This window comes from Podarcis filfolensis (assembly GCF_964270895.1).
Source record: "Podarcis filfolensis genome assembly, chromosome: 9".
Lineage (NCBI taxonomy): Eukaryota > Metazoa > Chordata > Lepidosauria > Squamata > Lacertidae > Podarcis > Podarcis filfolensis.
In genome coordinates, this window is record NC_139610.1 from 6,260,008 (window position 1) to 6,286,376 (window position 26,369).

Genomic DNA, 26,369 nt, shown 5'->3' on the forward strand with positions numbered 1-26,369 from the left:
TATGCATTCTGTATCCTTGACTAAAAGCCACAGTAGCACAAATGGGTCTTAAGAGGCTTCTGTGTGGACGAAATGGGTCGGTCCTTCCTAATTGTTTATTTAAAATCCCAATGAGCAAAAATGTCCGGAAGAACCAATTATCGCAACCAATGTAACAACAAGCCTGACTTTGGCTTTGCAAGAGATTGCTGTTCCTTTGTCAACCCACTACTTAATACTTTGCTTCCTCTTGGTCCACACAGTTCTTTCTGCTCACAGTCTGTGCCCTTCCTTCCTCCCCCTCCCTCCCTCTCTGAATGCATTTTGTTCCCCAGCAAATGGATCCTATGACTCCCTTTGCACAGCACAAAGTGTTCATTCTTACCCCTGCTGCAAACCCTTCTGGGCTATCGCTGGCTTTGTGCAAAGGCCAGGGGAAAGTTCAGAGGGGACTTGCAGGGCTCGCTGATAGGTTTGACCCAAGGTGACCAGTGAATGCAGAACCTCAGCGGACCCTGATAGGCTTTATCCAGGGTGAGCTTCCGCATGCAATACATGTGGGGAACTTGCTTCGACTGGAGGCGATGATGGCCACCTACGTGGATTGGGCAGAAGGATGGAGGGCAAGGGGGTCAATGGCTGCTAGTCACAGTGCCTCTGCTGTGTCTGCATGCTTCTGAAAACCAGTTGCTGGAAACCCCAGGAGGGGAGAGGGGTCCTGTGCGCGGGTCCTGGTTGCAGGTTTCCCTTTTGGGCATCTGGTCGGCACCTGTAAGACGAGGATGCTGGACCAGATGGGCCATCCTGATGTTCTTACCAATGAATGGAGACCTTTGGCGGACAGTGATAGGTTTGACCCAAGGTGACCAATGAACAGAGACTTTGGGGTATGGTTACCAGGTGCCCCTGTTTCCTGGGGCAAGTCCCCGGATTTACAAATCTGTCCCTGGACAAAATCCGTCCCTGGATTTCATTTAATGTCCCCTGATTTATATTTTAAGTGTTGTCGATTTATTACACCCTCCCTTCAAATGTGAAGGAAATAAGCAGCTATCTTATCTTTAAAAGACATCTGAAGGCAGCCCTGTTTAGGGAAGTTTTTAATATTTAATGCTGTATTGTTTTTAACACTTGATCGGAAGCCGCCCAGAGTGGCTGGGGAAACTCAGCCAGGTGGGCAGGGTATAAATAATAAATTATTATTATTATTAGTAGTAGTAGTAGTAGCAGGGAATGAATGTTGCCTGATTGGTTCAACAGGACACATCATATGGGGACTTCCGGTGAGGCAAAATGGCGGACGCCATGGCAGCAAGCAGCTCCTGAAGCCAGCCAGAGCCAACTGTGCTACCAGGCTGGCTCCGGGCTGCTGAGACTGCCGCTGCCACTGCTGAGGGGGGACCGGGGACGCCTGGCGTGTCAACTGGGGGAACCGCTGACCCCCCCATGACCCAAATCGAGCTGGGAGCGAGAGCGCACGGCTGACTGCCCAGTGGTGCTCCGAGACAAGTAAAAATTTGAACTCATCCAGTGAAGCTGAATGTTAGAATATTCAGGACAGAAGAAAAAAGTGCTGCTTCACACAGCACATGGCTAAACTATGGAGCTTGCTTCCACAGCAGCCAGCGATGGGCACCAACTTGGAGGGCTTTAGAAGAGGATTAGATGAATTCCTGGGCTGCCGAGGACTCCAAGTCATGAGCTCTGCTCTGCCGCCACAGCTGGAGGCAGAAATCTTTGGAAGTCCAGTTGCTGGAAACAACAGGAGGGCAGAGGGGGCTGTTGTGTTTCGATCCTGCTTGCAGGTTTCCCACAGGCAACTGTTCAGCCACTGTGATAACAGGGTGCTTGACTAGTTGGGCCATTGGCCTGATCCAGTAGGCTCTTCTTATGTTCTTAAAGGCAAAGGGACCCCGACCAGTGGCGGGCGACTCTGCAGTTGCGGCGCTCATCTCGCTTCATTGGCCGAGGGAGCCGGCGTACAGCTTCCGGGTCATGTGGCCAGCATGACTAAGCCGCTTCTGGCGAACCAGAGCAGCACACGGAAACGCCGTTTACCTTCCTGCTGGAGTGGTACCTATTTATCTACTTGCACTGGTGTGCTTTCGAACTGCTAGGTTGGTAGGAACAGGGACCAAGCAACGGGAGCTCACCCCGTCGTGGGGATTCGAACCGCCAACCTTCTGATCAGCAAGCCCTAGGCTCTGGTTTAGACCACAGCGCCACCTGCGTCTTACAACTGGCTTAAAGCGGTTTGACTTTCAGATAAGAGGGAGCATTTTCTCCTGTCCTCATTATTTTTTCCTTCTGCTCATTTTTCTCTTTCCTAGGCTCTGCTTTTTTCTGCTATTGCTCATTTCCTCTTATCTCGGCTCCACATTCCTGCAGACTAGAATTTGGGAGTTGGCCCTCGTTCAGCTCATACCGAAACAAAACCACATTCCAAGACTTGTAGACAACTGAAGTGAGTGCTGCTTGGGCACCTGAAAACTTGTGTAGAAACACCTTTTGGAAAACATGGGATTTACTTTTGATTTTAAAGGTTTGTTCCCTCTCCCCGTCCTGGGTACACAGGTCATAGAGAGGCCAATCTTGGGTAGGATTAGAGGGTAGGATTCAAAGTCTTGGCTCCAAAAAGGTTGAATCTTAAAAGGTTCTATTTTCTGGTGCCTAGTTTCTAGTAATAAACTCCTACCCTGTCTGGTGTCGTTGGACCTGCTGGTGCAGATTCTGTGGAACCAGTCAGAGATGGCCTTCCAGATGTTGCCGGGCTGCAGTTTCTCTTCCCCTGAGTGCTGGACCTGCTGGCTGGGGCCCATTGACTGTTGTAGGGCAGCAACATCTGGGTGGCTGCAGGTTCCCCATCCATGCCTCCCGCTCTATTTGTCAGCTACAGTGGTACCTCGGGTTAAGTACTTAATTCGTTCCGGAGGTCCGTTCTTAACCTGAAACTGTTCTTAACCTGAAGCACCACTTTAGCTAATGGGGCCTCCTGCTGCTGCCACGCTGCCAGAACACGATTTCTGTTCTCATCCTGAAGCAAAGTTCTTAACCTGAAGCAATATTTCTGGGTTAGCAGAGTCTGTAACCTGAAGCGTATGTAACTTGAAGCGTATGTAACCCGAGGTACCACTGTACTCTAAGACCTGGTGTTATGGGAAGACTTATCTCCATCATGGGCTGAATAAGATGATGATGATGATGATGATAATTTATTATTATCATTTTATTATTTATACCCCGCCCATCTGGCTGGGTTTCCCCAGCCACTCAGTGCGGCTTCCAACAGAATATTAAAATACAACAGTCTATTAAACATTAAAAGCTTCCCTAAACAGGGCTTCCTTCAGATGTCTTCTAAAAGTCTGGTAGTTGTTGTTCTCTTTGACATCTGGTGGGAGCAGCGTTCCACAGGGCAGGTGCCACTACCGAGAAGGCCCTCTGCCTGGTTCCCTGTAACTTGGCTTCTCGCAGCGAGGGAACTGCCAGAAGGCCCTCGGAGCTGGACCTCAGTGTCTGGGCAGAACGATGGGGGTGGAGACGCTCCTCCAGGTATACTGGACCAAGGCCGTTTAGGGCTTTAAAGGTTAGCACCAACACTTTGAATTGTGCTCGGAAACGTACTGGGAGCCAGTGTAGGTCTTTCAGGACCGGTGTTATGTGGTCTCAGCAGCCGCTCCCAGTCACCAGTCTAGCTGCCGCATTCTGGATTAGTTGTAGTTTCCGGGTCACCTTCAGCTGCTCAGCCTCGCTCCTCCGCCATGGGGGTCATAAGTGCCTAGTAGACAGAGGAGGCCTAAGGTTGCCTCTAAGGAAGACTGGAGGGCGAGGGCAGGAAATCCCACTTGATCATCTCCTTGCCTTTGGGACATCTCTGTCCTTGAAGCCAGTATGGAATAGTCCAGGAGCGTAGGAAGTTGCCTTAATCCCAGCCAGACCAGCGGTCTTCTTAGCTCAGCAATGTCTACACGGACAGGCAGCAAGGGTCCTCCAAGATTTCAGACCAGGATTCTCGCCCAACCCTACTTGGAGATACCAGGGAGACCCCTGAACTTCCCTGAGACCCCCCTGGGTATAGGGCGGTATATAAATTCAGTAAATAAATAAAACCTGGGGCCTTTTGAGCTGCACCCCTTCCTTCCTTGGCAAGAGAGATTCTCCATACATTTTTAAAGCCAAAATATTGTTCAGGGATGGCTTTCCCCTCCCTTTCCAAACAAAGTACCGATCCAAAACTTAGCAATGATGTAAAAGCAGGAGCTGTTTTTCAGCACAGCCAAGGCCTCTGCAAGAGCTGTTCAGCTGTTCTCCCCTGAGGTGGTGACACATCTCAGACCACAGCATATTTCATCTAAATAGGAATAATGTGGTGAACCCTAGAAAGATGAATAATATACTTTCTAGACGTGGTTTTGGGCATAAATATTTATTTACGGTGCTGGGAGTGGGCGCAGAGGCCTCCCAGCTCTGAGAAAAACTAAACAGCTGAATTGACACAATGTCTGATCACCATATTTTTTTAATGGCTGTAAGTTGTTTTCATTTGTATTTAATGTTATTTTAAATTCTGTAACCTGCCCTGGGACCTTAGGGTGAAGGAGGGGTAATAAATAAGTACCGTATTTTTCGCCCTATAGGATGCACTTTTTCCCCTCCAAAAATGAAGGGGAAATGTGTGTGCGTCCTATGGGGTGAATGCAGGCTTTCGCTGAAGCCTGGAGAGCGAGAGGGGTCGGTGTGCACCGACCCCTCTCGCTCTCCAGGCTTCAGGAGAGCCGCAGCGCCAGCCCCACAAGGTTGGGGGACAGTGGGGAGGCGCAGCGCGTCTTCCCGCTGTCCCCGGACCTGTTCTGCAGGCGGGCGGCGGGGAGAAGAGCGCTTCTCCCCACTGCCTGCCCCGCAAGCTCCGGGGACAGCTGGGAGGCGCAGCGCGTCTTCCCGCTGTCCCCGGACCTGTTCTGCAGGCGGGCGGCGGGGAGAAGAGCGCTTCTCCCCGCTGCCTGCCCCGCAAGCTCCGGGGACAGCTGGCCCCACAAGTGCCTGGGGGGGGGGGAATAAATTTTTTTCCCTTTATTTCCCCCCCAAAAAACTTGGTGCGTCCTATGGGCCGGTGCGTCCTATGGGGCGAAAAATACGGTAATATCAGAAGGTTCCTTCATAAGCACCAACTGCCCTAAATCAATACCACCTTCTTGGGGGTCTTCATTTTTGCGGCATTATTGCTAGTCAGCGTGGACCTGTGTCGGTCAACCTTGGGTCCTCAGAAGTGGTTGGACTACAATTCCCATCATCCTTGGCCAGCTTAACCAATGGTCAGGGAAGGTGAGAGTTGTAGTCCAACCCCACCTGAAAGACCCCAGGTCAAAGGCCCCATGGAGCTGGCTGGGCCAAAGGTCTGAGTCCGTATAAGGCAGCTTCCAAAGCTGTTTCATTTTTTACAAATGAGAACTCACACTTGAAATGGTTCCATGTCCCACAGCAGTCCAATTTCCATACACTCACTCCCGAGTCAGGAAAAATGCTTTCCTCTGCCCGAGATGACTCTAAATACCAAATTGACCACAAGGCTTCCAGCTCTGTGAAAGCTTCCCCGGTCAGTAACCCCTGGCTGCCTGCCTGATTGGAAAGAAACTGGTGCATTATCTGCTAAAAGGGCATTTGTGCAACATCTTTGGTTTCTTGAGATGCATAACAATGGTGGAGAAGAGTTGCATGTCCTCTAACATTTTGCTGAAGATAATTGCGGGGGCCTTTTGCACACTTGTTGTGGGACGCGGGTGGCGCTGTGAGTAAAACCTCAGTGCCTAGGGCTTGCCGATCGCATGGTCGGCAGTTCGAATCCCCGCGGCAGGGTGAGCTCCCGTCTTTCGGTCCCAGCTCCTGCCCACCTAGCAGTTTGAAAGCACCCCTAAGTGCAAGTAGGTAAATAGGTACCGCTTTCTAGCGGGAAGGTAAACGGCGTTTCCGTGTGCTGCGCTGGTGCTGGCTCGCCAGAGCAGCTTCGTCACGCTGGCCACGTGACCCGGAAGTGTCTCCGGACAGCACCTGGTCCTGGAGGCGCTGGATGCAGCAAGCTTGCTGATGAGCAGATGAAAGAAGGGTGTGGGCTGTAAATGCAGCCAAAAATTAGTAATGAATAATAGAAAGTCAATATCTAACCTGTTTGGTACTTCAAGTTCAAATGAGATAACGAACATTCTAATACTACTTGATTCTAATGAAACATCAAAGTGGTGTGCTAAAAATAAAACGATGGGGGCTGTGCAACTAAGTTTTTACCCAGAGTCGAAATGGAGTAACTTTGGAAAGGGCATGGATGGCTCTAAACAGGAGCACTCTGGGTTGTGACTCGGACAGACTTACATTTTAATCCTATGCACACTTTCTTGGCAGTCAGCCCTCTTGAAATTCCCACTGAACGTGTGGTTTCCATAATAGCAGGGATAGTTTGATCTTATACTGGCCAGTTCATGAATCGATCTACGTTGACTGCAAGTAGCTCTCCAGGGTCTCAGGCAGGGAACATTTCCCGTGCTGCCTGGAGACGCTGCCGGGGTGGGGATGGGGCTGAACCCTGGACTTCCTGCTGTCAGGCTTGGCCTGCTCAGCTCTCCCATGGAGGTTTTGAACTTGAGGAATCAACTGGGAAGAAGAGGAGGTGGCTGTTTGGACATGTGGGTTAGAAGCGTCTTGGTTCTCTGCTTGCCAATGTGCCATTAACTCCCCAGTTGGCTTTAAAAGAGGATTAGACAAATTCATGGAGGAGGCGAGGGCGAGCAGCAGCTTCTGAGCAGGATGGCTTTGATCCTGCTTGCAGGTTTCCCACAGGCAACTGCGAGAAGAGGATTCTGGACTCGATGTTCTTCTGTAGGCTCTTCTGATGTTCCGGATGAAACAGCTCAGGGTGTGTCTGATGGTAGCCTCTACTTAAAATGTAGCCACAGACCAAGCTGTTATTACATGTGATTCAAGGGAGGGTGAGCAGGTTCGGCCTTGAGCTGACCATGTGATTTTAATTTGCTTTGCCCTGAATGCAGCCACTGTGATGATAGACCAGGCATTTGAGGAGACGCAACTGGGAAGCGACAGTGGGTTGACGGGCAAGTGGCTTTGCTGTTTTCAATGAGAAGAGCCCCTGTGCCTCAGTGTGCGATGTGTTGTGATGATGAACACCCCCAGTGTGGAGAGTTCCAGCTCTGGGGGCACACGGTGTAACTAGAAGTCAAAGTCAAAGGACATGAAAGAAGGATTTATATCTAGATGTTAGGATAGAGAGGATAAAGAAAACAGGAAAACAGGAAGACAGAATGAGAGATAAAGGAGGTGCTGTGGGATTGGTGGAAGTCAATGTCTTGTTGTTTTAGTGTTTATAATATTAACTTGTAAGATATGGATTTGTTTGTTTGTTTTTGTCTTTTTTAGTTTTCGAATGTTGATTTTTGTGTGTTGTGTATTGTTATCTTATGATATCTTTCGTGTTGTTGTGTGGAAAATACTAATAAAATTCATTTTTTTTAAAAAGGTCAAAGTTGAAAAACGGCAAACCATGAAATTATTTTTAAAAAGTGAACAAACGTTAACCATTTTAAGAACAGATATGCACAATAAAATCACTCTCACAGGAGGTTAGATGGTTTTGAAAGAGAATTGGACACATTCATGGAGGAAGAGAGGCCTGTTGACGGCTACTGGCCATGTGTCCATACTCTGCCTCCACAGCCAGAGGCAGGGATGCTTCTGAATGCCAGTGGCTGCAGGACTCTTGTGCTTGAACCCTCCTTGCTGGTTTCCCGTTGGGGCACCTAATCGGCCCCTGTGAGAAGAGGGGGCTGGACTAGATGGGCCTCTGGCCTGATCCAGCAGGCTCTTCTTAGGTAAAGGGACCCCTGACCATTAGGTCCAGTCGTGGCCAACTCTGGGGTTGCGGCGCTCATCTCACTTTATTGGCCGAGGGAGCCGGCGTACAGCTTCCGGGTCATGTGTCCAGCAGGACTAAGCCGCTTCTGGCGAACCAGAGCAGCGCACAGAAACGCCGTTTACCTTCCCGCCGGAGCGGTACCTATTTATCTACTTGCACTTTGACGTGCTTTTGAACTGCTAGGTTGACAGGGGCAGGGACCGAGCAACAGGAGCTCACCCCGTTGCGGGGATTCAAACCGCCGACCTTCTGATCGGCAAGTCCTAGGCTCTGTGGTTTAACCCACAGCGCCACCTGCACCCCTCTTCTTAGGTAGCCTTGCCTAAATAAATAATATCTTAGCAGGCATCAGTTGGTTCCTGCTTAAGCAACTGGATGAGATCATTTCCTGCAGGGAGGAGATGCACCCTTCCTGGAAGGAACCTCTGGCCGAGGTTGACCATGCAAAGCCCATCCTCCTGGCAAAAGGGACTGTGCGCCAGGCTAAGCTTGCCCACCTGATTTGACCCACTTTATCAGTCTCTCTATTATGTGAGGCTCACAGTTGGGGGACAGCCAGCCCCCAAATAGCAATAGAGTGTCAGTAAGTTGGGACCAGTTTACCTGCGAGATTGCCTAACCCCACATGCTCCCACCTGGCCACTTCAGCCTGTGGAACTGGCCCTGTTGCAGGTGCCACATATGACCCACTCCGCATTTGTAAGATACCACTCTGGAACTCCCTGCCTGGTGACATCAGTCAGGCCCCTTCACTGCACTCTTTTCAGCTAAAGGCATCTTTCCCCAGGGTAAGCCTATGCAGGCACTTAGAAAGCTGGGGTGAGTTTTAATTATTATTGTTATTTTAATTTTTTGAAAGTCTTAAACGAGTGTCTATTTCTTATTGTTTATCTCTTTTTCGAAAGAGCTTTGAGGTTTTGGCTTTTGTTTTTGTTTGTTTACAATCAAGCAGTACATAAATATCCACATTTTTACAAAGCCTGTTTTCCCATTACAAGGGGAGGTTTTCACTGTCTCTCCCTGGTGCCACCGCCCTGTGCCAAATTGAACCCCGTGCCCTGTTCCTGAGCTGCTTTTAAGCAGAGGGGAAAGACCCTGGGAGATCCAGTCATATTTAGCCATGCTCTTCCTGCTACAGACAGACCTTGGCTGCTTTTGGTTGCTCAGGCAGGAAACAGCTGGCTGTGCCTGTGCATAATCCTGCAGGCTTCTGTCCTCTGACATCCCCTGGGGCAGGGAAGGTGGAGAGACTCTGAAGCCCCAGCTCACACTTCTTGTTTCCTCTGCTCTTGCAGCAGAGAGAGGGATCACAAGACTCTGCTTTTGAGGGAAGGAGCCAGGCCTCTTCGTTTGACTCCCCACCTCCTGGGTCGTCTTCTTCCTGGGAGGGCCATCCAAACAGGCTGCTATGTGGTGCTCACCTTCTGAGCCCTACAGCATGGATCACAGCCAGCCCACCCATGAGGCCAGGTGAGATGACTGCCTCGGGCGGCAGGATCCACAGAGGCAGTGTCTGTGTGAAGTTAGCTTCACTTTTCGCTGAGAGCGAGAGAGAGCGAGTGTATGGCACAGCATGTGTCCAAGTTCAGATGGACTTATTTGTTTGGCTTGTAAATAAACGCTGTTAAAGAGAGAACAGTGTCTGGACTTTCCTTTCCTTCTTCTCACATGGAGGCAGCTGCTGCTGCTCTGTTACTGCTTGCAGATGTTTTCCACAGAGGCTTGCGCAGACAAAACGTGCAGAGTTTTTGTGCAGAGGAAATGCACTGGACAGGCAGAAGTTCCACAGGTGCTGCTGGTTTCCCACTGTTATGTGCTGAAGTTCTCACCCTGGGCCAGCAGGAGGATACTGTAGATAGTTTTCACTCAGGTCCACATATGCAAATAAGGAATTGAAAGTGACGTTCAGTGATTGGATAGTTACAGAAAGTTGTTACTGTTGCGTTGTAGTGGAGCTCTATATAAGCAGGCTGGCTGAACCCTTCAGTTCAGTTCTGTTCTGGCCTGTGAATAAGCAAGAGCTGTCTGAAGAATTTGTGTCGTCTGATATGTTCACCCACAGCTTAACACCCACTCCCAGGGAGGAAATGGCCAGAGCTGCCCTCTGGGGTCTCTCGGTATCTGCACCCACCTGGTGTGATTCGGAACTTGTTTTCTGTTGGCGTGGAGGTCAAGCTCTAAAGCAGGGGTCGGCAAGGTTTACCTCGCCTGGGCCGGTTCACTCCAGTGGAGATCCCTTCGTGGGCTGGATAGTGTGTGTGTGTGAGTGTCCACAATTTCTGGCATCTGTGCAGATGCGATTTCCGGTGTCTGCGTAGATGCGATTTCTGGCACCGCGGAAGTGAGTCCCCGCGCTGCGCTGTGCTGGTGTAGAGCAGCGCGCAGGGACTCACCGAGTGGGCAGCTCCGTTCGGGAGTGGCTCGTGGGCCAGTTAAACGACCCCTGTGGGCCGCTTGTGGCCCATGGGCCTTAGGTTGCCAACCCCTGATCTAAAGCAACAGATTCAAAGGGCAAGAAAGGAGATTCTAACTAAAGGAAGAACTTTCTGATGGCCAGAAAGCTGGCAGTGGAAAGGACTCTTTTGAAAGGTGGTGATTCTCCCTTCGCTGGAGGTTTTTAAGCAGAGTTTTCAGAAATCACTGGGGAGGGGGATTGATGGTCAACCTCCCCGGGGAATTGTATCTCTGTGAGGGGCAGTGGCGTAGCGTGGGTTGTCAGCACCCGGGGCAAGGCAAGTAATTTGCGCCCCCTAACCCGTGGATTTGCGCCCCCTAACCCATGGATTTGCCCTAACCCCAGATGTTGCGCCCGGTGCGGCCCGCCCCCCCTGCACCCCCCACGCTACGCCACTGGTGAGGGGGAACAGGGGTCTCCTTCTGAAGTCGCCATAAGCTGTCTATGCAGCGCAGCTGCCTTTGGCCCTCTGTTAGGATTAAAATTTGCCTTTGCAACTTTTCTGCCTGCAGATTTAGACCCTCTTCACTTGCCGAGCATTTAACTTGTTTGCTTCTAGGAATGCAGTCCTTAAAAAAAAAACCAACAACCCGCAGCTTTTACTAGATTTACACAGGTCAGAGGGCCACGAGTATCTGACAAGGGGCTCTTAGATCCCAGCTGGCAACGTCAACCACCAGGCTGGCAGTGACATTTTAAGAAGCAATGACTGCAGGGTGGTTTGTATGGGGAAGTGTTGTTCAGCTGGCTGATCAGGACTTGGCAGCTTTAAGGAAGGAAGCAATAAAAACGTCTGCGCTCTGCAATGACAGAGAGAGAAAATTGCAAGCACTTTGCCTGCTTTGTGGTTGCTCTTTCCCCCACTGAATCAGGCTGTTCTGAGCCATGCCGTCGTGTGCTGCCTGCCCCCTAGCCTTTGTGCAGCTATGACATCCATCAGGGGCACGTGGCGGCTTTTCAGTGTTCTGTTGTGTGTGAGCAGCCACATTCCCGCCACCAGTGTCACTTGTTTGGCACTCCTGACTAAATTGCCAAAATGCCAGGAGAACAAAGGCCATCATTTTATTTTTGCAGACACACACTTAGTGAGGCACCACTAAGCGCCTTGTTCGAGGCTTATAGCTGGTGGAACAGAAAAGACCATGAACCTGGGCGATGGGCCCCTCCAGATGGGTAGCAGCTGGTGGGGCAGGGGAGCCTTAGTTCACCTCCTGAGAGGGGCGAGGCAGTGGCATGGTCAGCCCAGTGCAGACACACCGGCAGAGCCAATCTGGTGCTCCTGCCCATGGGTTTGCACTCTGCCAGCCTTACCTACTGGTTTGTCATGATGGGGAGTAATGATGGGGAGAGAACCACATACACCATCTTGAGGTCCTTGCAGAAAAAGGTGAGATCAAAATGCAAAAAATGAAAATAAAAATCCATAAATAGCAATATACAGTGGTACCTTGGTTCTCAAACTCAGTCCGTTCTGGAAGTCCATTCAACTTCCTAAACGTTCGCAAACCAAGATGTGGCTTCTGATTGGCACCGGAAACAATGCCAACAGCCAAAACGGACATTCGGCTTCCAAAAAATGTTCGCAAACTGGAACACTTACTTCTGGGTTTGTGGCGTTCGGGAGCCGATTTGTTCGGGAGGCAAGCTGTTCGGGAACGAAGGTACCACTGTAATAGATTATTGTCACTAATACATATGCACTCTTTATCCTAGTATATGCATTTTTGGCTGGAGAAACCACATTACAAATTCCAGAGAATTTCTAAGGGTGGTTGTGTTTGGAAGGAGGAGAGGACAGGAGAAAGAAAAAGAAAGAAAGAAAGAAAGAAAGAAAGAAAGAAAGAAAGAAAGAAAGAGAGAGAAAGAAAGAAAGAAAGAAAGAAAGAAAGAAAGAAAGAAAGAAAGCTGTGAGTGGAGAGGGCAGCTGAATGGGCTGAGCAAATACCATCCACCCTGGACCTGCTCAATCTAGCTTGAGGCTCTTTCCAGGAGCTCTTCTCACTGTGAGACTTTTGTAGGTGAGTCGAGTTTGTTTGGACCAGGAGGTTTTTTGTACACCACTTAGAGATATTTTAAATATATTAAGCAGTGTAGAAATCAAATAATATAATCGTTTGAAAAATGCAAGGTCCTCTTTATGTTGTAGGGGGTTGGGCCAAATGGCCTTAAGGTCTGCAATTCTATGAGGAACGGAATCGAATTTCTCCCACCTCTCAAGGGATTGGCAATAAGGCGCATCCTTGCAGGCTGTCATAGTGAGGATCTGCTATGATAATGAGGGTTTCCTTCCCCTCCAATTATAAGCAGTGACTCAGAGATCTCAGGAGAAGAAAGCTTTGCTGCCTGTTGCCAGAATGAGGTAATATTCCCTGGGTAGACAGGAGCCTGACGCGAGGCTCCTCTGATTCCGAAGGGTGTGTGTTCGAATCAAACTTTGGTTTCCATAGAGCTGTTTGGCCTTTCTCAGTCCCTAGGCAGTGGGCAGGATGGGGTGAGCCTTGTTTTGGAAGGCAAGTCATTAGCCAAAAGGTTTGCCGACAGGAGGGGGCGAGGGAGAGAAGGAAGATCCCTGGCGTACTATTTAAAAAACAAAGGTGAATAGTGGAAATTGGCCCATGAAGCTTTTCATGGTGCAGTGCTTGAAATGTGACCTGCTTCTGTTCCCAGTGTGATCAAAATCAGGCGAGCGGCGAGATCAGTTGCGCAGTCCATGCTGTCCTCACACATTGCAGCGGGTTGGACTCGATGACCACTGGGGATCCCTTTCAGCCATGCAGTTCTTGTCAGGAGCTCGTCCTACACTCGAGTAGGACCCTGGCAGAGACACATGCCCGACTGGCATGTTCTCTCCCTCCTGGTCGTTCATTTGGGAGCTTCAAAAGCTTTCTTCTGCCCGAACATCACAGCGACCGATGCCAACAGACACCGGCACACATAGAGATCCGCAGAGTCTTCGCAGCTTGCGTAACAGACCTCAGCAACTTAGCATTTTGGCTAATCTACTTTATTCACATATAAACACACACGGAGCACTGCAACATGGCTCCCTCTCTCTCTAGCATCAGACAGCAAAGAGGAAAGAACAAAGGACAATAGTCCCACTTCATGGAACACAGTAACACAAATACCTGTCTCCATCACTTCCCACTCTGTGGAGTCAAAACATACATCGTCATGTGATAGACAAAAATCCCATGACTGCAATCATGGAGCAGGAATTCTAACAGTTCTATGATTCTGTGAAACTTTGCCCACGCTAGGGAGCAGCAGGCCCAGAGGTCAGGATTTAACAGGCCCTGGTGGGCAGGGATGGGGCCTCCAGTAGTGATGACCCCCCCTTCTGCTGGATATGCAAGGATCCCCGAGCCCTAGTGGTGCGGCAGACAAGTGCCAGAAAGTGCAACTGCAGCTTGATGCGATTTGGGAAACTCCCTCCATCTCCCAGAAGATCGTGCCTGGTTCCAGTGGTAGCTGTCACACTTCTAGCAGAGGAGACGGGATCCTGTGACCCCACCAAATGTTGCTGGGCTCCCAGTTATGGCCACCCTGATCCACTGGCCATGCTGGCTGGAGCTGTTGAGAACTGGGGTGCAATCAGACGACAGACACAGAGCCTTGGCAGCTGAAGTTCGGTGGCAGGCGGGTTGGTCTAGTGCAGGGGTAGGCAACCCAAGGCCCGGGGGCCGGATGTGGCGCAGTTGCATTCTCATTCCAGCCCATGGACAGTCTGGGAATCAGCGTGTTCTTACATGAATAGAATGTGTCCTTTTATTTAAAATGCATCTCTGGGTTATTTGTGGGGCATAGGAATTCGTTCATTTAATTTTTTTCCCCAAAATATAGTCTTCACATGGGCCCACCACATGGTCTGAGGGACGGTGGACCGGCCCACGGCTGAAAAAGGTTGCTGACCCCTGGGCTAGTGGGCAGGCAGATGGAGGCAGCAGTTGAGGAGCCTGTTGGAGGCGGGCTCTGACCCCTCTTGTCTGGTCTTTGCACGTGCTTCCACCCAAACTGCCTAGTCCACCAGGGGGGCACACCCCCTTTTTCTTTTTCGCTGGGTAAGAAACAACACTTTAATAACCCATCAGGCAATGCAAAACACTTATAAAGATACAGCATAAACCGTTTCAGCTCATCTGGTAGCAGAGGTTCACTCATTCTCTGTCACCGTTCTCATCCCAAAGACTTCCGTATGCAAAGGCGGCACAACTGCATCAAGGAGAAGGACCCTCAATGAATTTGCAATACTTGCTCCTCCCCGGGCACCGGCAACCCATGCTATGCTACTGCCTGAGCTCAAGGGCACTCTGCCCACTTCTGCCCCCCCCAGCTGGTACTCAAGGGCATACTGCCTCCCTGGGCAGTGACAGACTGTGGGCTCTCAACTTCCAGTGGTGTCCTGTGCAGGTGCCCCTCCCCGCTCTGTTATGCAGCAGCATTGTGCCGCCCCCTCCATCACAGCGCCCAGTGTGGTTGCACTGGTCGTACACTGGATTTAGAACGCGCCCATTGTGGCCGTGTCCTGTGAGCTCTGCCCTTGCAGCTTCCAGGGTAGAACTGCGTGGGTGTTATTATTTCTCCACCCACCCATCTAGGAGCTGGGTCAAGTATGAGGAGGATGAGTTGGGAAGTGGGCTTTTTGATATTGGCGTTGTTTTGTTTTGCCCCGGGGCAAACTGCTGTTATGCCTCTGCTCTCTGTCTTTCGTGGCTAATTGTTCTGACCTACTTCCCAGGATCAGAGGAGGCTGGGAGTGCCCGGCGGGAACATTCTGGAGGGAACTGGTTGTGTTTTAAAGAGGAAAATCGCTGTACACAAACAAACGTTCGTTGTAGCCAAGTCCTCAGTATAGGTATAGATTGCAGCTGAAAGCTGCATACAGGACTGTGTGCCTCACAAAGGACATTGCCAGATTGTGAATTAAGTAATCAAATACTAGGTGTGTAGCTCCACCCCTCCTCCTGTAGGAGTGCAGGGTGGCAAATACGTCAAAACCGGAATGCAGTGGAAACTTCTAACCAATAGCTTAAAAACAACCTTCTAAAAAAAAAGTTTAAATGCTTTAAATAAACCCTAAGCCAGTCACCTCACAACTAATAATTTATGGTTTGGCAGGAACAGATTTTTCCACTAACAGAGGCCTGGGGAAATGGGAATATTGTTTGATTCTTCTTCAAATAAGTTAATGGATGAGACAGGTGCAGTTTGCTGGGGGGGGGGGGAGGGCATTCCACAAACCGGGAGCCACCACTGAGAAGGCGCCATCCTGCAGGTCCCTCCCCATGAGGCTGAACGAGAGACAAGCAGGGCATGTGGGCGGCCTGATAACTTAGATGCATCACAAGATCCAGTTGGGTGTGTGCCTGCAAACAGCTCAGTGCAGAACATTCCTTCCAGACTTTGGAAATGGCATCGGCTGCTGATGGGAAAGCTGCAAAGGAGGCGCTGGTTTCTAGAACCTAGAGGATAAAGAGTAGTATCTGATCATCTCAGCAGAATAAGAACCTAAGGAAATGTGATGTGCAAGCCTAATAGGGTTCCTGGGATTTTCGACCTATCCCATGTTGTTGTTGTTTTAAGTGAACCAACCAGGTTCTCTCTTCTTGGACAATCAGAAGGAGCAGGGCATATTTTTGGGTGGGGTCACTTTTCTGAATTTTGCAATTTGGCTCTTGGCTCAAAGTATCTAACTGCATATTTAGGATTTTTTTTAAAAAGCACATGCCAAAATAATTGCAGATGTTTGTGCTGTTTTCAACCTCAGTAAATTGGAAACTGGATGCTGCCACAGGACAGGATGCCCTTCTGAATGGATTCATGAGAAATGGATGCTGTAGAGCAAAGTCTAATGTATTGACTCTGTCTGCAGACTAATAAAATCGAATGTATTGAATTTTGCCGCAGGCCAAAGCAAAGACACACACACATACCTCTAAATAAATAAAAGGATTCTTGCATTCCAGGGGGTTGGACTAGATGACTCCTGGGGTTCCCTTCCAACTCTTTGATTCTATGATTCTATGTTTCTATGTAATAACATCTCAAAATCACGTCCCCTCCTGCATTTGGCTTTTATTTTATTTTTAATTTTTTGGGGGCCAGTGATTTTGGAGTGGAACAGGTGTTGAGTCCTGGAATCATAGAACTTCAGAGTTTCATCTAGTCCAGATCTCTGCAAAGTAGGAATTGTAGCACAAGAATCCCCTGCAGGTGGGCATTCGACCTCTCTCTCCAAATCTCAAAGGAGGAGGAGCCCCCCACCTTCCAAGGGAGTCTGTTCCACTGTCAAACAACTCTTACTACCATGCTTCAAATAAGTACCTGACCATTAGGTCCAGTCGTGGCCAACTCTGGGGTTGTGGCGCTCATCTCGCTTTATTGGCCGAGGGAGGCGGCGTACAGCTTCTGGGTCATGTGGCCAGCATGACTAAGCCGCTTCTGGCGAACCAGAGCAGTGCACGGAAACGCCGTTTACCTTCCCGCCAGTTTATCTACTTGCACTTTGACGTGCTTTTGAACTGCTAGGTGGGCAGGAGCAGGGACCGAACAATGGGAGTCAGTAGTGGGGATGGTGAGGCAAAAGACATGCATATTGTATAAAGGTGCAAAGCCCTTCTTTCGCACCCTGTGAAATATAAATGCGCAGAGTTTTTAAAAAACTGGGCAACGGCTAGGCACCCGCAACTCCGATCAGTCAAAACAAAGGGGGAAGGGGGCAGGAGATCTGTACCGCCAGACGTCCCTGGTTCTCCTTTGGCAGTTGCGGCAGCAGCGGCAGTCAGCAGCCCGGAGCTAGCCTGGTAGCACAGTTGGCTCTGGCTGGCTTCAGGAGCTGCCCGCTGCCATGGCGCCTGCCATTTTTCCTCGCTGGAAGTTCCGTCGAGGAAAAATGGCGGGCGCCACATCAGCGGGCAGCGAGCAGCTCCTTAAGCCAGCTAGCCAGAGCTGAGGCTGCCGCTGTCACATTTCCCGGGGACAGATTTGCAAATCTGGGGACTGTCCCCGGGAACCAGGGACATCTGGTAACCCTAGGCTAATGGTCTGACTCAGGATGAGCCAGCTTCCTCTGTTCTCAGCTTCCTGAGAACCAGTCGGTTAGGTATGCCTCACTGCTGCACAATTCCCCTGTAGAACGTCTGCAGAACCTGCCTCTCCGGAATTGGCAATGCGGTGTCGAATGTTCCCTGTTTCCTCTTTGTATTATTGTAGGTGAGAAGAGATTCCGGTTTGATCCCAGGGAGGGCCACGTTGTGCTCTACCATGAACAAGGGGCCCCCTCGGTCTTTGTGGGGACAGTCGGCAGGCTGCATTACTACCACTTTGAGAACTCCACCAGCTTTACGGTAGGGAGATGGAGGACAATGCTTCTTTTTTGCTTTTAACTTTTCATTTATTTAATTCACAAAAAGTGCAAATGTAACAAAAAGGAAGGGAAAAGAAATAATCTGAAATTTAAGCCATGGAATATACAAAGTACAAAGATGCAGCACAGCTCCAAAGGGATAGGAAAGTATTAACTCCTACAACGATTCACTTTACAAATAATAAGTATAAACACAGAAGCATCTTCCACCAGTGAGTTCCATCATTATTGACAATAAAGGTTCTGTAAAGGCTTCGGTTTTCCAGATATTCACATAAACTGGTGGCACTGAGTCACCACATGCCTCAATATTTGTATACGGAATAAAATCACGTCATATATAAAAAAACCCAGTCATTTGAGCACTGCCCTTTTAGTTTATGAGATACCTTTTCAAGAAGGGCAATTTGCCAAACCTCGAATACCAGCCATCCAAATGGTTAAAGGTTTTCCAGGAAATGCAGCCTGGGGTGCTGTTGAGAGAGGAGAAAAAGGTTACTTACTTTTCAAATGGAGTGTTAGGGGAGGGGTAGTAGAAGAGTTTGGATTTGATATCCGTCTTTATCACTACCCTAAGGAGTCTCAAAGCGGCTAACATTCTCCTTTCCCTTCCTCCCCCACAACAAATACTCTGTGAGGTGAGTGGGGCTGAGAGACTTCAGAGAAGTGTGACTGGCCCAAGGTCACCCAGCAGCTGCATGTGGAGGAGCGGGGAATCGAACCCGGTTCACCAGATTGCGAGTCCACTGCTCTTAACCACTATACCACACTGGCTCTGTACCTCTGGTGGGGCACATGTTCTGCTCCTTCTGGGGTAATTGTCCACCTTTGGTCCCCACCCTGCACTCAGCTCTCCCCTGCGGTTCCTAGAAGCTGTCAGCAGGCGACAGTGGCCACATTCCCAGGAAATGGCTTTGACTGGCCAGCTAAACCAGATGAGGGCAGCCAGTGAGTCTCAAACCTTCATTGCGTTAGGGAGCTGCCCTGCGTGCGAAGACAGACTCCGGCAGACTGAGCAGATGAGACCAAGAGTGGGTTCAACGGTCAAGAAGGCAGTTTCTGCCTGTGCTGTAGAGGGAAGTGGAGGGCAGATGGGGCTCATCAACCTGTCGGAAGTTCCGTACGACTGAGCTGAATAGCTCTCTTCCACATCGTATTTTGGAATCCATCAGGCTCTCGTCCTCTGACGGTGATTAACGACCTAAGCCTTTAATGAGGCTTCAGGCACGTTCCCATTATGCAGAGTATCCAAACAGCAGCAAAAGGAGCCAAGAAATGTGTGCTATATTGCTAGGTTTATTGCTAACTATGCAGGACAGAAAAGGAAAGCGTCTGCTCTCTGTGAGAGTCAGTGAACAACTGGAAAAGAAACAGGAAACCAGTAACATCAACATCCGTCTCCCGTCTCCCGTGAGACTTCCAACAGTCTGGAATGTAAACAGAGTCTTGTGACTCCAAAAACTGCACAGTGTCATAAATAGAAACCTCAGAAGGTAGCCCATCTAGGAGAAAGAAATTTTGATCCTATGCCTCTGCTGCCTTGTGGGATACCTTTGGGGGAAGAAAAGGCTAAGGAGTAAAGCCTACACAAATCCAGAGTCCCTAAAACAGTTGGGTGGCACCTTGTACGCCTCCTTCCAGCAACACCTGCAGCCAAGCTGGTGCCAAAGGTGGTCTTCTGCTTTCCTTTGGACCCCATCAGTGAGGCCAAGAGGGGGTCTTGTCTGGGCAGCCCAGGACCTCCCTGCACATTGACCAGGCCTGTGCCCCGGGGAGGTCACTTTGGTGTTGCTCACGCAGTGGTTTGACTTCACCTCCAGAGAAGACAGATGGCAACAGCTTTTCAAATCCTGCTCTGTTTCCAACTACATTTTATTCAGAGAAGACTCCTAAGCACAGATTTAGATCTTGGAGTTGTAGTTTCCATTTTAATTCAGAATAATCCAGCCGTTTGGAAATCTGCCTAAATTTGGAAAAGGGTCTCTCCTGTCAGTTTCATGTCAAACAAATGTTCTTCTTGCAGACTTGGAAGAATCAGTTCCCTCAGGGAGCTAGCTGGTCTGGAAAAATGTCAAAGTCTCAACGACGAATTAATTGCTTTGGTGTAGCCTCAGGGAATGGAGAAGCTGTTAACTTTCCAGCACTCATAATTTCCCAGCTCTCATGGTAAACATCAGGACAAGTGGGACTACTGTGGCAGTGCAGAGTTCAGGCTGCCAGCCAGGCCTTCTTTGTTCTGTTCTCCTCCCCTAGGCTGTCAGGTTCCCTATCCAGGGGAGCAGCCTGGACCTTGAACCCAACTCCAGGGGGCCAGCCAGATTCCCCAGTCCCAGCAGCAATCATAGAATTGTAGAGTTGGAAGGGAACACAATGCAGGAATCACAGCTGAAGAATCCCTGGCACATGGCCATCTGACCTCTGCTTAAAGATCTCCACCACCTTCTGAGGAAGTCCGTTCTGCTGTCGAACGTCTCTTACCCTCAGAAAGTACTTCCTAATATCATGTCTTTCAAAACTGGATGACCGCAATGCATGGGACTTCCCTCACATTTGATCCGGAAGCTGTAGTGAGTTCAGAATGCTTCAGCCTGGGGGCTGACACGGGTGAGACCCTGTCAGCATATTGCTCCTCTGCTCAGAGATCTGTACGGGTTGCCGATTTGTTACTGGGCCAGGTTTTGGGTGTTATTATTAGAAGAGGAAGCTTGTTTGTGCCCCCTCAGCCAATTTGATCTGTGGAACTGTGGCACCTGCTACAGGTGCCGCCTAAAATCCAGTCTGCATTTCCTCCCGCTGTTTCTCTATTGTGGGAGGCTGTGAACTTTTAGGCACCTAGACAAGCTGACCTAAAAATGACGTGGGCATCTTGTCTCCCCCTTTCATTCAGGTGCTTATTGAAACCAACAGGACGCTGTCCAACTGCAGGAAACAGGTAAGTTTGCTTGTTTGTTTATTATAGTATTTCCCCCCACAGTATCATAGAAATATATGGAAGAGGTTTACAACAGTATAAAACATAGATGTTTGGAGGAATTGCTGCAGCTAATCTCCCACCATCTGTAGAAAGGTGTTCTCCTGCGCTGAATGATTCAGCAGGTGGATTGGGCCCAGAGCTCAGTGATGGAGCCGGTGCTTTGCATGCAGAAGGCGCCAGTTGCTGTGACGTTCTCCATTCCCACGCCATGGGAGATTCCCCTTCCTCTCTTCTTCTTGGCCTGATACTTTGCAGCTCAGCCTTGCAGAGAGTTTCTGTCCCTCTGCTAGATCTGCGGGTGCTTGGACTAAATGTGGATTTGACAGCCATAAGACAGAGGTCTTTCTCAGCCCAAGGGCCACATTCCCTTCTGGATGACGTTCCAGATGCCAGTGGCAGGCAAAAGTGAGCAGAGTGCAAATTTGGCCCTTGTGTAGTAAGCTAGTTTGTACACACAGCCCTCTCTGACCTCTAACTTGACAAGCGAGTGGCAAAAAAGAGAAGAGTTCAAGGACAGAGTCCGGATGGGCAAAACCACTCCAGGAGAGTGTGAAGCAGGTCCTGTGAGGGGGTGGCCTGGGGGAGAATTTCAAGAGCCACATTTGGCCCCTGGGCCTGAGGTTCCCCACCCCTACCTTCAAATTAAGAGGTCCTGCTGTGCAGGCCTTGGGGAGACAGTCTCTGTCTTGTTGGTGGGATTTCCAGGATGGGAGTGGGTGGTTGGGGGTCGTTTTCTGGTCCTCTTCATCATAGCGGGGGGTGGGGTGGGTGGACCAAATGACCCTTTGGGGTCCCTTCCAACTGTACAGTTCTATGATTCTTCACCTTAACCGCCTCCACTTCTCTTCCAGGAAAATGCCAAGAACTATCTCACACTCCTGGAAAAATATGAGGACCAGTTGCTGGTCTGTGGCACAAACGCCTGCAGCCCCACCTGCTGGAATTTGGTATGCAGCTTCTCCTTGCCCCTCTGCTCATTAATCCTGAGACATCGCTGCCGGTCACCCTACCTGAGCCTTCCCTGTGGGCTCGATCCAGCAAGCCTCTTCTTATGTCCTGATCCCTGACCACTGGCTCGGCTGGGGCTGATGGGAGACGTGGCTGTGGGAAGGCTCCTTTGCTCTAGCTGGGCGATGTTGGCGATGACTTCATCTTCTTCCTCCTGCTTTCCTCTTCCCTTGCTATGTTTGCTCCCTTGTGCTGTTCTTTTGGATTGCATATCCCTTGGGGGCCAGGATCCGCCCTTTCGCCCTTTATCCACCCCCAGGGTATGCAGATGACACTTTCACCACTGCCACCAAAGTCATGGGTGTGAGAAAAGGGGAGTTTGAAAGTCGTGTCTCTCTCACTCTCCCTGTATTGGTGAGACCCTGGAAAGGTGGGAAATATCTGCTCAACTTCTCTTTTCCCTCCTCCTGCAGGTAGATGGGAAGGTGGAGCCAGGGATCAGTGCCCAGGGCCTGGCTCCTTTTGCCCCTGATCAAAACGCTCTTGTCCTCATTGATGGTAAGCTTTCCTGCATTAATGCTGAATGAATTTCTGGCCCAGCCGGGACCCGCAGCCAGGCCTCTCGCTCGAGCACCATTCTCCTCCCCCTGAGCTGCTGTGCTGTGCAAACCCAGAGTTCGGGCCCTACATTCTCGATGGCGTGGCAAGGGGTCTTGAAGTGCCCTCCCCACCAGGCCTCTCCAATAATAATACAGTGGTACCTCGGGTTACATACGCTTCAGGTTACAGACTCCGCTAACCCAGAAATAGTGCTTCAGGTTAGGAACTTTGCTTCAGGATAAGAACAGAAATCGTGCTCCGGCAGCGCAGCGGCAGCAGGAGGCCCCATTAGCTAAAGTGGTGCTTCAGGTTAAGAACAGTTTCAGGTTAAGTACGGACCTCCGGAATGAATTAAGTACTTAACCTGAGGTACCACTGTAACAATAAAATAAACCACAAATTAAATTTACATTATGGGCAGCCACAGCCAATTAGGGGGCATGTGCGGTTTTTTCAGGAACTCTCAAAAGCAATGAAAATGTTTAAAAGGTGATTTACAAGCAGTTTAAGGCTGCATACATAAGAATGAATTTGTGTTTTGTGTGTGTGGATACACATACATGTATACTTCCCACAGCCTTTCAAAGGTTAAACAAGATCTGCTGGATTGCATCCCATTTCACACTTGATCACAAGCAAACTTGGAGAATTTTAAGCAATTGGTAGCTGTGGGTCCTCATCTCTTGTTTGTTTGTCCCCCCTCCATCAGTCTTTTTTTTTAAAAAATATATCTTTATTAATTTAAAATAAATACATTTATATTTGTATATATTCTCCCCCCTATCAGTCTTGTTGAATAAACCATGAGAAGCGCAGTTTTTCAAATTTGAGAAGCGGTGACTCAAGGTTCTTCTCGAGGTCTTCCGCTCTCGTTCACTGCATCTCAAGCCGTGGCCTGACATTCTCATTTCTTTTTGCATTCCTCTTTACCACTGGTCTCTCTTCCCATCTCGCAGGCAAGGACATCTACTCTACCATCAGAAAGCACCAGTACAATGGGCGGACACCTCGCTTCCGTCGGATTCGAGGATCTGCGGAGCTCTATACCAGCGACACCGTCATGAATAGTGAGTGTGGCAGGTCTTGAAGGGATGGGGTGAGTGGGTCCCCAGTCTCCCTAACCGAGGGGCTCCCCAGACTGCTCAGCCTCTCCCCTGTCTTCCAGCAGCACACCCACGAGATAGTTGAGGGGCACTTAATATGGCCGCTCAACAGTAGCATGGTGTTGTCAAGGCTTCAGAGCATTTAACCTGCCTTCTCTAGTTGAAATTCAGGATGTGCGTCTTGTGGCCTTCCAGGTGTGGCTGGACCCCAGCTGCCACCCCCCCTTGACCACTGGCCGAATTCATTGGGGATGATGGGACTTCAGCCCTCTGGGTTCAGCCCAGTTGGTAAAGAGCGAGTCAGGGTCGGCACTGGCATGCTGTATTCTTGGCCAACTGCCGCCCCTTAACTTTTCCAAAAGTGCCTGGTAGCTGCCCCTGAAACCTTTCCCAGTGACGCCACCCCAGGGGCATTAAACTGGCAGCTCCCAGCTGCCCAGACTCATTCGGAGTGTTGCCACTGCCTGCTATTTGGGCCAGAGGAGCTCTGACGGGGTCCCCTGCGAGGGGATTTCATTGAGAATCCTCCTCAAACCTGGAGCTGGTTTTAGTTCTTAGCCGTGATTTCAGCATAACAGGGGGTTGGGCTAGATGGCCCTTGGGATCCCTTCTGACTCTGAGTTCTGTGAGTCTATGAACCGGCTGCCAGGAGGTCTAGAACTGGAGTCCCTTCCCATAGGGGGCATTCACACATTACACTGATCCAACAAGGGTACTTCCTGTGCCCTTCTGTGTACCCCAGTAGTTGAGCTGTACGGTGATTCGCAGGTACCCTGCAGCAAGTCTGCATATGCAAGAGCTTAGTTGTGCAAATCAACACTGTGTGCTGTTTTACACAAGCATTTGCACCAGTGTAGAGACACCTTGAAGTTATACCTGTGTGGGGCATAATGAACCAGCCTTATGAGGTATTAACACAACAAACCTGCTCATGGGAGGGAGGAGGAGAACCTGGAGATTTTCAGGGCTTCCCCACTTGGAAACAAGCCTCATGGCTAAGGGAGAGGAGGAAGTTGCCGCATTAAAACCAACACAACCCTTGCCCCAGAGGGAGCGGCTCAGAGCAGGTGATAACAGCACAGCGGGTGCCTCTTGTGCCAGAAGCGTCACGGAGGCAGAGTTCCCCCAGTGCCAGGAGGATCCGCCACAGTGAGCCTCAGGTGACATTAGTGTTCCGCTCAGCGGATCCCTGTGGAGGACCTTCCCCCTCTGAGATCACGTAGGGAGTGAGGGGGTTGCCAGGGGCATTTCCAGTACACAACACAGGTGAGGCTTTCTCCTCTGCGGGGACACCTGCGTCATGGGCAGCAAAAAGAGTGATCTCAGTTCTCCCAGGTGGGTTGTTAGGTAGCCACATCCGCCCATGACAGGGAGATGTTTGCAGGCCTGGGGAATTCTGGGAGTTGCAGAAGCACAACATATCTTGGAGGGAGGGGCAACTCTGAGGGAGAGGGAAACACCCTTCTGCCCCAAAATGAGCCTGATGAGGACTGAGCATGCTCAGAGGCAAAAGAGCGCTGATTGGCTAGCTAGGTTGGGTAGGACCAGAGCCGTCTTTCCCATTGGTCTTAGTGGTGCGTTGCGCCAGGGCACCGGCCTCTCAGGGGCGTCCTAGCGAGTGGGGGGGGCTGCGTGGCTTTGCCAGCAGCCTCCCCTTTCCCTGCATGCCCGCCAGCTGTGCCCCACCAACTATATGGCTGGCAGGCATGTAATTTCCTTCCCAAGTTTCTGCATATGCTAACGATGAGGTCGTCGTTCTCCTGCTTCCTAGTGAAAAGCGGCGTGCAGCATTCCTGGTCTGCCTTCTCGGGCGCCCCAACGCCAGAGAGCATGTCCACAAGCACGTTTTCCTGCTTAATCACCACCACCACGCCAGGGATCGGGGCAGTGGGGGAGGCAGAGGACATTTCCCCCCACCCCCTCCCTTGTTTTGTAGTTGCCAGGGCAGGGAGCGCAGGAGGGATCTTTGCACCACAGCGCCAGATATGCTTAAGACGGCCCTGCATGTGTAGGAGGCAGCATGGAACGGCACCTCATGGACACTCCACGCAGCAACATTTTGTTGCAGCTTCCACTGGTTCCCTCTGTTTGGGTCGTGTATGCCGCCTCCTTCGCCTCATCCCCCTCCCTCACATTTGTATCTCTCCTCTCCTCTAAGGAGCTCCAGGTGGCTTACGCTGTTTTCCTCCTTCCCATTTTATCCTCGCAACAGCCCTGTGAGGTAGGTTAGGCTGAGAGTGAGTGACTGGCCATGAGGTGACACCCCATGAGTAGGGATTTGAACCCTGGTCTCCCAGGTCCCAATCCGACAGTCTAACCACTAGGCCACACTGGCTTTTGATCATTAACTTGTGAGAAATAGTCGCCTCAGTCTCACTGTGGTGAGATATTGCCATTTCCCCGCACACTCTGTTTGTTGTTAAGGTGGGTGCCCTTGCTTATCTGAGAACTGCATGTGTTCATCGGTGCTGAGCTCTGTGAGGGGTCTCCTAACAACTCTCTCAGCACCTTTAGCAAACTACAGTTCCCAGGACTCTTCGGGGGGGGGGAGCCATGAAACGAAACGTTCAGAAAAGGGCAGCCAAAGTGGTGGAGCGACTCCCCATGAAGAAAAGTTGCAGCGTTTGGGACGTTTTAGGTTGGAGAAAAGGAGAGGAGGCGGCGATGCGATAGAAGTTTGTAACATTATGGCTGTCATGGGGAAAGTGGGCACGGAAAAGCTTTCATCCCTCTCTTCGTAACACTAGAACTCAGTGAAGCCGGATATTGGGAGATTCAGAAATGGCTTCTTCCCCCAGCACAGAGTTAAACTATGGAACTCCCTTACACAGGAGGAAGTGGTGGCCACCAGCTTGGATGGCTTTGAAAGAGGACTGGTCAGCTTTATGGAGCTGGAGGAGAAGGCTGTCCATGGCTACCATCCACAATGGCTCTTCTCTGCTTCCACAATTGGAGGCAGCGATGCTATAACAGTATTATTATTAATAATTTATTTATACCCTGCCCATCGGGCTGGGCTTCCCCAG

General features: G+C 50.2%; 1 protein-coding gene across 1 annotated transcript in view; it reads left to right on the top strand.

Moving 5' to 3' along the window:
* Positions 1 to 26,369, top strand: part of SEMA7A (semaphorin 7A (JohnMiltonHagen blood group)) — a 52,154-nt gene that overhangs the window by 14,510 nt on the left and 11,275 nt on the right. Inside the window, exons 2-6 of the mRNA XM_083630428.1 lie at positions 17,565 to 17,698; positions 20,606 to 20,650; positions 21,544 to 21,639; positions 22,114 to 22,198; positions 23,197 to 23,307. Coding sequence (XP_083486554.1) covers positions 17,565 to 17,698; positions 20,606 to 20,650; positions 21,544 to 21,639; positions 22,114 to 22,198; positions 23,197 to 23,307 — 471 coding nt within the window. The remainder of the gene's footprint in view (positions 1 to 17,564; positions 17,699 to 20,605; positions 20,651 to 21,543; positions 21,640 to 22,113; positions 22,199 to 23,196; positions 23,308 to 26,369) is intronic.